At 41.1% G+C, this 11,991-nt stretch overlaps 1 protein-coding gene across 1 annotated transcript; it reads left to right on the top strand.

The window, feature by feature from the left end:
- Positions 1-4,253: 4,253 nt before the first annotated feature.
- Positions 4,254-4,952, top strand: LOC104398988 (zinc finger CCHC domain-containing protein 7-like). Its single transcript, XM_010019371.1, has one exon. The coding sequence runs from the start codon at positions 4,254-4,256 to the stop codon at positions 4,950-4,952; it is 699 nt and encodes a 232-aa protein (XP_010017673.1).
- Positions 4,953-11,991: the final 7,039 nt, after the last annotated feature.

Here is an 11,991-nt window from a genome sequence, read left to right on the forward strand (position 1 = left end):
GTGCTGGCAAGCAGTCTTTGTAAATGATCTGGGAAAATTATCTCCTGCTATTTCTACCTATAGCCATATGGTGTTTTGTTCAGAAATTGTTAAAAGAAACCCAGGTAGCTATGTTTTTTTTAATTTTGTTTTAACAAGAGTAGTGCTTTACCTAAACTGTTCTTAGTTAGGGCCTACCAGAGAGGCAGTCAGGTACATATGAGGAAAGTTCTGCTCTGGGTTCAGGTAGGAATCGGATTTTTTTTGATGAAGAGATGTGGGTCTCCCACCACCTAGGATTTGAAGTTTTGGGGCTTGTTTGAAAGTAAGGCAGACCAATTCCAAACTATGATACATCAGCAAGTTATGCTCTCTTCAGCCTGTATTACCTATCAAATTGGCTAGTCTGTGCAGGACTATTATTTTTAATGTGGTTTTAACACTCAGATACGAGGGATGTCTTTGCCATAGTCTGGCTGGTAGCAAAGATGGCAATTGCCCATAGTCTAAGCCTTTCACTGGTGAAAGGAAATCTAAATTGCTGAAGACTGACAGTCGGATATGTCTTTCTCTGTCTGAGTCTCAGCAGGCATACAGTAAGGGACTGTTTCAGTTTGACAGTCTGAAATCCAGCAAAACTTTGTCTGTCAACCTCCTCTTCCCTTTTCTAGAGGCAGTGTTTTTCTCTGCTTTAATGCCAGACACCTGAAAAAGGTGTTTCTCACTCTGTGATGAAGAGGTAGGGAATAGCTGTTGCCCAAGTCTGAGGTTGGTGCTTAGCGGAACTCTATCAACAGTCCGCGTTGTGATGCTGATGATTGATGTTTCTTGTTTCCAGTGGCCTGCCATACCTACTGAGCAAGAGGAGGAGCCCTTCATCATTCCAGATGTACATGGACCTGAGAGGAGGAGCCATTGTTTGACCTGAGCTTCTGGGGAGGATAGATCAAAGTGAGTGCTATACTGCCTTTTCTTACTCTTGTCTTTGCTGCGAAGTGTTTGTGAGTCAGCTCCTTGGACGGTCTTTGACGCTTGTGATCTAGCAGTCTTGTTTAGCTGCATGTTTTCAGCCACTGTCATGTTACCTACTTTGTGTAACTTTATCCAGTGGGTGACAAAATGGTAAGGAATGACTGCTTAAATGAACTTGGCTTTTTTGAGTATCACTGAAACTGCAGAATGCTTCAGGGGCATACTTTAAATTCCTACATTACTGAAGGTCTCTTTTCTCACGTCCTGTCACCACAAATTGATATTGTAAATGTGTTTGACTGCAGCCATCTCTGCTTTTATTCTCACCCCATGGGTAGGAATAGGCCAAGACCTGTTTGAACGGGTAACCCCACGTGAAGCTGAGGGAAATGTTTAAATATGGGTGCTTTGGTCTGTTGGATCCTTTTCTGTCCTTTTTTTTTTAACTATCTACAATCATTCAGGTGACCAGTGTTTTACCTTTTCCTCTTACCTACACTGTCTAAACCTAAATACTCGTATAAAATAGGTTTGTTGTGTCTATTACCATGAAAGTTCTGATCTCATTCTTTCATATTTTATTTGGCATAATAGATATTACATATATCTAAGAACACGTGTGAGAAAGAGTCTGGCAAATAGAGGTATATCCACTTTATCCCCATGTTATTGCTGCATTCTGTGTTGGTAGGTGCAGAAGTTTCCAAGAGGTTACAGTCACTCTGTGGATAGGAGAGCTTTTAAAACAGATTCTGTAACCTCCACTTCTAGGACTGTATTTGTAGGTTAGAAGCCAGTTTGAGTGTATTAGGAGATAGCAGAGCTAAGCATGTGCAAGAATAACTAGGGTTCTGATGGTTTTTAGATGTGATCTCAAACTGGTGATGACCAAAGTGACTTCTTTAGCTGTGCAGGTGAGATTGAATGAGGTATGCTGACCTACTGGAAGCCTAAACAGAAAAGAGTACAGCATATGGATGGTCTGTAAGCATTATATTTTCCTGCTTGCATGCTCATGTTTTATGTGGTTTTGCTTTGTTTATTTCCATGGGAAAAGTGTTTTTGTCTCTAGTTTGACTTCTGGTATAACAGAAATACGAATGAAGTCAAATCTATCGTGACCAGGGAAGGCCTTTTGCAGAGTGTGCACAGAAAGCTGTTATAATAACAGCTTCTGGGTTCTTTAAATACCATCATCACACAAATTACTTCTATATAAAACTCCCAAATCTGAATTTTTGTACTTGTGTATTTACTGTGTGAATTTAAACAATACCATGCAACTTACTTCCACAATTAAAAACTGAATTCCCATCTGATAATTTTCTTTTCTAAAAAAGTTTGTTGTCTTCTCTAGGAGTAACTGTAATACAAAAATAAAGGTAAGCTTTTCAGAGAAGATATTCCCTTTCCTCTCCTCCATGCATGATATGGTCACGTAAATGAAATAAGGTATCCTGTGTATTAGATGAAGTAACTTTAGAATGTCCCTGGATTACCTTTCTCACTAGGGAGTAGGTAGTGAACTCTAGAGGCATTTGCTGTTGGGTTGGGATGACAGGATAGCTGAGGTTGGAAGGAACCTCTAGGAGTTGTCTCATCCAATCCCCTTGAGTCAAAGCAAGGTGACCTAGAGCTGAGTACTGAGGGCCATGTCCAGCTGAGTTCTGAACATCTTCAAGGGCAGAGGCTCCACAGCCTTCCTGTGCAACAGAGTTAAAAGGGTTTTTTCTTATGTTAAAATGGAATTTCTTCTTTTTTTTTTTTTTGTCTCTTGTCTTTCATCATGTTGCTAGACACTACTGAGAAGACTCTGGCTCTGTCTTATCTACTTCCCCCTCCCCCCCCCGCCCCAGATAATTACATACATTGATAAGATCCTCCTGAGCCTCAGCATCCTCAGCCTGGCCTTGTATGACTGATTGTCCAGTCTCTTGATGGTTCTAGTAGTCCCTTGCCACACTGGCTCTAGTATGTACATCTTTTCTAGCACTGGAAAACCCAGAGCTGTACACAGCACTTCAGATGTGGTCCCATGTGCATTGACCAGGGCAGAAGGATAACCTCCTTCACCCTGCTTCCAATGTTCTTCAGGGGCCCAGGATGCTTTTCATCCCAGAAGTGTACTGGCTACTGGTCAACTTGGCCCATCTCCAGGTCTTTTCTTGCAAATCTGCTCTCCTGACAGCAGTTTGTAGGACTTGACATTTACCTTTGTTGACCTCCATGAGGATCCTCTCTGCTCACCTCTCCAGCCTGCTGAAGAACCTCTGAAGCACAACCATCTGGTGCATCAACCCCTCCTCACAGTTTTGCATCATCTGCAAACTTGCTGAGGGTGTGCTTTGTCCCATCAGCCATCTCTTAAAGTGCATGTGTTTAAAAAGTGGTCTTGCTGAGTACCTGAGCAGGGAGATTGGGGTTTTAGTCCTAAATGCACCAGGGCCTTTAAAAGTTCTAGATAATTATTGCTTAACTGGTAGCAGCACAGAGAAATCATAGCTAATGCTGCGCTGGGCAAACACTATTTGCAGGTATAGTTTCCCCAGGTCTAAAAGCATTCTAGGTGCATTTTCATGGCATTGTAACTCAGTTTTTAAGTTACGATGGGACAGTGTGAAATGGTAGTTTGTATGAAGGCTGCAGATTTCATTACTATCTTTACTTTTTTCTTTTTTTAATGTTATCTTCAGACCTGAGCTTATTTAGAGTGTGTCTGGCAGTTTCTGTATCATAGCCCTAGCACCTTTCATCACAGGATTAAATCCTGAAGTACACCAGTGACTCCACAGCCCAGGTGTAGATAGGCTCCAAGTTGCTTCCGTCATATACTGCTGAATGTTTCTTCCCTGTCTTTCAGGTATCTGTGTAAGACCTTGCTTACAAAGTAAGTAAGTTACAAAGTTGTGAAGTACCCAGAATTAATACTAGTTGGTGGAATGATCAAAGTTCTGATTCAGACACTCATTTGGTTCCCAATCCATGCAGGTACCCTGGTTTTGAGCCCAGGATGGAGAGGAGCTGTAGAACCTGAGAGCACATTGAGGTCAACTTTCAGAAGACAGAGTAGCTGAGTTCAAAGCAATAGCTAAGATTAAAGCAAATGCACCCTTAAGTAGCTTTTGCTATTATGAATCTGAGCATTGATTGTTGTAGCTGTTAAATCTGCTCAGTTTTATGTTCTGTATGCAGAACTCTATGACTAACCTTAGCCATTTCAGAAAGGTATAATTTGAAATATAGTTTTGGGCATACGTTTGTGACCATTCTAATACAACCTTTGGGACTATTCACTTTCCAGAATGTTTGTTGGATATGAAGATGCTGAGGATACTGAAATATATGAAGATGAACTTTATCATGAGGAGTCATCCAGTGAGGAGAACATTGACAGTGAGGTGGAATTTCATCTCTACAGCCAGATCCACTATTCCCAGAATCTTGGAGAAATAAGCACGATGGAAATGGATGAGGAAGCTGATGTTTCAGGAGTTTCAGGAGTTACGGGTCATAGTTCAGTTCTAACTGAGAAACAGTGTGTAAACAAGAACATCACTGAATCTGTGCCTTGTGTTCAAGTTTCAGATGACTCTGAGGTCATTGTCTTGTCTGATACATCAGATGAAGACAGTGTTTACAAAAGCAAAGCAATGAAATCAAGAAAGTTTTTAGCTCAAGGTGAAATACATATACATCCAGGATCTTCCACGCCGTATCATACCAAAGCTGCTGGAGGTAGTACCCTGTATCCTGCTGGGTCAGGCAAAGACATTTCAAGGCAAAGGAAAAGCATTAGTGGGAAGCATAACCCAGTTAGTTCTGCTGGAGCTCATGCCATCCAAGACGTGCTTGTAATAGATGATAGCTCTGAGGAGGAGAGTTTGGCATCTGCAAGTGATAATGTCGAGAGCTGGATGCTTCTGGGAGCCGGTGCAGATGACAGAGATGAACATATATTGTTGAACCTTGAGGACTGTGCAGCTCCTGTCAGCGAAGGTTAGTACTTTATTTAGTATCTTGTTTTTCTGTATGCATGAGGATTTATCTGGAACAATACTGATGTCAATGTCTGAAAAGAAAGATAAACAGAAAGCAAATGGAAATGTGTAATGATGGGTATGGAACTTTGATGAAAGAAATAGCCATTTATTTATACCACTTAAATACCATTATTTCAGTAATGTCATATATGGAAAGACATAATTCTTTCTGGTAGAAATTTAGAAGTAATATCAGAGTGACTGATGTTGTCAACTTTCCAGCTTTCCCATATATTTTGTATTCCTAAAAGCATATAAGAAGTTGCAGGGGAGCAGGGGGAAGAGGGAGTGAAATAAAGAGGGAATACAATGTTTTCTTACTGTAAACAAAGTAAGCAGATAAAAACTTCCAGACAATCTGAGGACTAAAGTCATAAAGAAGATCAGAAGTGGGAAGTGTGTAACAATAAAAAGTTTGCTGAAAAGTTCTTGCAGGGTAGGAAAGTAATCAGTGCTCATAATCCAGGGAGAAGTCCCATTCCTCTTTCTGTGTGAGGAGATTCCTGCCCACGGCCTGCCCTGCCTCGTTGCAATGCAGACACCCTTGCTTGTTAAGGCTTTGCTGTGTGCTCGACCAGAGAAGTTAAAACTCAGGAAAGGGATGAATGGGATGAATTGTAATGGGGGAGGGTTTTGTGGTTTAAGCCCAGCTGGTAAATCAGAACCACACAGCCCTTCACTCACACCTCCTTTTCTTTCCCCCCCTCCAGGTGGGATGGGGAGGAAAACTGAAAGAATGTAAACCCCACAGGTTGACATAATAGTTCAGTAACTAAAGCATAATACAAAACTACTACTATTACTAATAATAATGGTAAGGGAAATAACAAGGGGAGAGAATATAAAACTAAAAAGGGAAAGGGAAAAAAACAATAAACACAAGTGATGCCCAATACAATTGCTCAGCACCCGCAAACCAATACCCAGCCAGACCCGAGCAGCAATTGGTTCCTTCAGGGTATCTTCCCCCCAGTTTATATACTGGACATGAGGTGCTGTGGTATAGAATACCCCTTTGACTAGTTTGGGCCAGGTGTCCTGTCTCTGCTTCCTCTGGCTTCTTCTGCCCCTTCTCACTGGCAGGGCATGAGAGTGAAAAGTCCTTGGTCAGGGTAAGTGCTACTGAGCAACGACTAAAACACCAGTGTGTTATCAGCATTGTTCTTGGACTAAAGCGAAAGCACAGCACTGCACCAAATACTAGGAAGGAGAAAAATAACTTGCAGCTGAACCCAGGACAGAGGGCAAGAACAGAGAGGAGACCTTCTGACCTGGTTCCCCTTCCTGAAGCAGGTTCTGCGACTGCTCTTTCAGGAGTCTGGCAGTTCGGGTTGTTGACATAAAGTTGACTAACTAACTTCTTGTGTGGATTCTCAGAGAGATTCTCAACTGCTAAGACTTAACATGTAATATTTTGGTATTCTGCAAATTATTCTTCTATGTTATGGTGCAGAAAGTTAGTAAACATGGTGGTTAGAATGACAGTTTTCAGATGAGATTTTAGATGTGTGTTTGTAATAAACACTCTAGGTAATACATAGATTGTCACTAGCAACTAGAAACGTTGTTAGACGATCAGTCATGCATTTTTCTTGCCCAGTGGTTTCGCCGAAGCACAAAGATCATTTCCAGAAATAGCGTCCCCTGCCAGTCTGAGAGAAAATGTTACCGGGACAGAGCCTGCTGTGGTAGCAGGGTTGGCCTGGTCAGCCACATCACTGGGGACCTTGGCAAGGCTCTTATTGTTTGGTTTTATTTTTATTTTTAGTAAAATTTGAATTGAATTTTTCAATTACATTATTTTTCATACCACGATTTTACTTGGTGAGCACATAAGGGAGGTGCTTTTGGTTGCAGGGAAATGGAGTGTTCTGCAGTGCTGACATGCAGGCTGACATTAGTGAAGCTTTTCCTCAGGGTGGCTGTTTAAACAGTGCTACTATTCATATGCTGCTACTAAACTGTTTGAGAGGGGCAAGCTGAGAAATTGTCTTTGCCTTCCTTTCCATCAAAATGCCTGCTTCTTGCCCATAAATGTTCAGTAAGTTTTTGCTTAGGGTTGTTCTTGTTTGGTTTTGCACAGCTGTCCACTTTGCACTTTGATTAATGATGCCAGTGTGCCTTCCCAGGCCTCAGATATCTAAGAAATGCTTTACCTATTCCCAGTGCCATGCCAGAAAAGTAGCAGAGCATTCAGTTGCCATGTCAGAGCCCCAGACAGCCATATTATATTAGGAAGTTGTGTGATTTTCTGCTCCGTATGGATTTCTTCAAATGCAGTTTCTAAGAATTAACTTGAAGTACCTAAATTTCATTATCTTTCTTTTTGTATTTTTATAACCTGCCCTTTTCTTTGAAGCCTTTCGAGAGCTAATTAGCTTGTCTTTCTTAAATTACTCTGCTTCTTGGGGAGCAAATGTTTGGTGCTGTGTGGTGACCATATAGCAGAGTTAATACGTTTTCTGGGTAATGCCTATTTTTCTTATGACTGCTGGGCAGGCAAATATCCTGGATCTAGGTTTCTTTTTTTCAATTTACTCTGTGTATGTCCTTGGATTTATGTACCAAAATTGCTGATGGTAGTGCTAAAGATTACCCAACCTCCCCCAAGAAGAAATATGCTTAAGACTTTAAGCATATTTCAAAATTACATATACACATTTTGAGAAACATTCTGTAGTTAATTTATTGGAGTAATTATGCTTACTAGGTGTAACATGAAAATGAAAATTAATTTCTTCATGCTATTCTATGAAGGTGTGACAGTGTTAACCAAGAGGGGCTTTTAAAAATGAATTGAGCTAACTTACGGTATGTTTTTGTAACAAGCATAGTAATGTTTCTTATTCATATATATATATATTCATAGATTCTGACAATAAGCAAGCCACATTCAAAGCAGCTAACAGGAGCAGGATTTTCCTGCGCTTTATAAACTTGTCCCACTGTTCAGAACTAAAGTTGTTTCATTAAGTGTAGGCAATTCAGACATTTCTTGAGATGCTTGAATGGGAAGTCAGACAGCCACACAAGAGGCTCCTAAATACAATTGTTCTTCTCTTACTCTGATTTTTATTCTCAAGCTACATCAGAATTTCTTCAAAACCCATTCTTGCGCCTTGCCTCACATCAGTAGTGCTCACCAGCAGCAGCCTTGTGCCTGGAGACGTGGGATGTATGGAATGCGCATCAGGCACAGGCAGCTGTCTGGGAGCAGTTGTACGCACACATCTGCCTCTTCACTTTAGCTTTTGCCTTTCTATTTATATAAGACTTAGCAGAAAACCTCACCTTGGCACATTTGCTCTCACTGTGAAAAAGTTGATGATGATCCATTTGGTCTGCTGTATGGAGTGGGCAGAGCAGAAGCCTATGCCCTCATGCTGGCCCTGGCACAGGCATCACCTGAGGGTACTACAGGGCTGGCCTTTGGCCAAACCCCTGGTGCTCCGCTGCATTCCAAATTCCAGCAAATGTTATTCAGTGACTCTGGCATGCAAAAGTTTGTTTGAGCTGCTCTGTTTCTAATATGTATGGTGATAGGGATGTAAAGTGCAGGCTTAAAATAAATTGTTGTTGTACATGTGTGTGTATGTAATGAAAAGCTGAAACAGCATCAGAATAGTTTTAGAGAACAAACACCATAAATCTTTTTAATGTAACCATAATTTGTTCACTAGTCTCATGCAGCATTTTATCTCCAGTTGTATAGATTTAAAGGACTCCTATGCTAAAACATAAACCTATTAAATCTGAAGGAAGAAATGTACTTTAAAAATGTTAGTAAATTAGCCTCTCAAAGATAGTCTCTGCTTATTCATTTAAATTATTTTGAGACACACACAGTTCTGTTTTCAGGGTTTCTAAAGAATGAGATCAAGTATGTGACTGCACAGTATGTAAATTACTATTTTAGGGCTTGTAGTATCAGTAAGGATGGACGTTAAGTATAGTGAGTGGTGAAGCCTTTTCTCTCCAGAAACTGCCAGTGTCTGTGTAAGTGGGCTAGACCACCCGTGACAGTGTCATGGTATGTCTAGTGTCCAGTTTGCTCCACATTAAAGAGGGAACTGAAATGTGAACAATTCTCTGATGCTAAGAGTAGCTGGTTGTATCAGTTATTTGATGAGTCTGTTTTCTTGTCTGAAGCCTTGAAATATTGATGCTGAGGTTCCACTGGAGTCAGAAATAACTCCTCAAGGAAAGGAATTAGGTGTATTCCCTTATTCTGTTAACTCTTCTACATCTTACTTGCCTGTCCTGATCTTCTCTAGCAGACTTATTATTTTTAATATTCTGTATAAACAAATAACAATTTCTTAGTGCCTCCAGTGCACAGAGAATCCTCTCCCCATACAGCCAGAAAGCTTCAGTCACCACCGTATGTGACAGGAAGAGATGTCCCTTTGTCTTGGGAAATGAGCTCTAGTTCCTGATGGTAAACCAAGAATCACCTGTACCCTTCTGCCTCCAGTTGGCATCTTGAAAGTTATGGCTGGTCCACAAACCCTGCTGTTCAGTACACAGTTGAAAACTTTTCCTCCCTTTTCTGCCCTCTTTTCAAATGGCCTTGGATGCCTTTCATTTCTTATTTCTGCTTGTGTAACACCACATTAAGCAACACTATACCTGTGCCCATATTTCTATAAAATACGATGTTTAATCATATGTCTGCTGGTTTCTCAGCACGTATAGCTGGTTGGCAACCTTTTGTTAATTGGGATATGATGATAGGCACTGGCTTTCTTGTTTCACATAGCAGGATATCAGGGAAAGCACTTCATATGTCTGTAGTGACTGTGTCCCTCCTTACACTGACTTTGTTTTTCTGTGTGAGACTGTGAATGGATTGGAAGTAAAGCAGGCACTTGACCTACAGATGGGTTGGCTAATCTGAAAGATGGCGACCACATCCCTGTGTGTGTTACTTGCCCCACCTGGCTGCTGGTGCGTTTCCATTCATGCCATTCGTGGCATTTGGAAAAGTGCGTGCTGTTGGTGCTGCTTGTTATTTTGCAAAAAGGGTCATTCCTACGTGCTTCACATGGTGTTTCAAAAATGGGTAATTCAGCAGATCTGGGTCTTTGGTATGACTTACCTGATTTTTTAAACATTTATAGTCCAGAAGAAGGTGTGTAGAGAGAATCATTACAAACTGTACCATGTAAATTCATTTTTAGTGTCAGAGAATTTCCAGATCCTTCAAGGAGGATTCTCCTCTCCTTCCTCTACTCTTCTCCACTTTGCAATAAGAGTATATATGAGAAGAATGTTAATCTCTTGTCATTGAAAGCCTTTCATCCATTTCTTCATTAAAAGCTTCCTTTTAACGTATTTGCTCACCCATATATAGCTGCAGTCCTAATCTCTGGTTTTTTCTTATCTTGTGACTTTTGGAAAGACAGCTTTCAAAGCTGCAGCATTGATACCCAGCCCCTAAGGGGTACAAAAACCAATTTATCTTCCTGTTCCATCCTTTTCCCACCCAGTGCTTTCCTCAGAGACAACAGGCTAACGTGGTCATGCTCTGGGTTTGGCAGGTTTGTAGTGTGGTGTGTATGGTTGGTTTTGAATCCGAAGTTTCTATGAGACAGCACATATGTACTCTGCTGAGGCCCCTGACAGAGGATGGTGGTTTTCTTCTCTGCTGTGATTTTTACCTTACTAACACAGAAGTGAGGCTTTTCGAACAGCATCACTAGAGACACTACTGGCACAAGAAGTTGCCCTTAGAAGTAGCTGCCACTGGGTATTGGCTTGCCCTAGTAAAGTGTTGTGTTCAGATGCCCTTGGTGGTCCTTGCTCGGGAGCCTGTGAGCCTCATCAGAAGCCCTGCTGCAGCCTCCTTCACAGCTCTGACTGTGTTCTCGTGACATGATCAGACATGCGACTGTTTGAACAGTTCCCATGCGTGCTGCTGGGCACAGCTGCAGTGCAGGTGTCCCGGGGGTCCTGCCCTCCGCAGCAGCAGCCCCCAGACCAAGGACTAACTCAGCTTGTGTTCAGGTGCAGTGCCTGTTCAGTGGGTGTTCACTCCAGCCTGGGGCACAGAGGAGCTCTGTACCAAGGATGACACTGTGCTCTGATGTAAAAATTTTGTTCCATGACTGCATAAAAGCCGTTCTTGGTGTAGTTTTGGTTGTGGTGGTGACCACATGCAGACGAAGAGCAGTAGACTGCAAGCAGGAAGTGCAAAGCTCAGCTGGGGCTTTGGGGGTCTTGGGAGGTATTTTTAAATCTGTTTATCACATGATCTTCTACCTATCTGAACAGATGAAGTAACTGTTGTGTTTCCTATCAGACTGACTTACAGAAGTTGGTAAAATACAAGTATTTTTAATCTTCTGTGTGGACAGTAGTTATGGAAGGAAGCCAACATCAAGGGGTAAATCATTTCACTTGAGGCACAGATTTCAGGCCCATAGCAAGGAGGTTGAAATTAGACGATCGTAAGGTCCTTTCCAATTCCTAACCATTCTATGATTCTATGATCCTGCTGTTACTGTCTTGTAAAACTGTCCTATACAAAAAGAAATAGTAGACATAAACAAAGTGCAAGCTAGTATTTCCAAAGCAGATTTTTCAACTTCCCATTTTGGCACCCATTTCCATCTTGTTTTCCAAGTTTAGAGGTCCTTTTATATACTGACTTTTAGCGTTAGTAATCAAGTTCCTCATTTAGTCAAAGAAACCATAACAAAAATACACCTGTAAAATGAAAAAGAACTAAAGAAAATAATTTGAATATTTAGTGAATGAAACCATTTTAAAGAATGTCTAAAATAAAAAAAAAAAAAAGAAATTTGAAAGCATTTTATTTTTGCCACTTCCCTAGGAAAACAGCATAGGAAGGAGTTTTCTGTTCAGCAGCAGTATCTACAGCTTATAGAGTCAAAATGGAAATAGCAGTCTCTGATAAATTCAGCTTATTGTTTTATCTGTGTCAGCCATACTCAAAAAGGAAATGCCCTTTGCTAATTATCAGTGTTTTAAATGACTT

Source organism: Nestor notabilis, unplaced genomic scaffold, assembly GCF_000696875.1.
Source record: "Nestor notabilis isolate BGI_N333 unplaced genomic scaffold, ASM69687v1 scaffold9360, whole genome shotgun sequence".
Lineage (NCBI taxonomy): Eukaryota > Metazoa > Chordata > Aves > Psittaciformes > Psittacidae > Nestor > Nestor notabilis.

Coding starts and splice junctions, on each gene's coding strand:
- LOC104398988 (XM_010019371.1), top strand. CDS start 4,254: ATGTTTGTTGGATATGAAGATGCTGAGGATACTGAAATATATGAAGAT.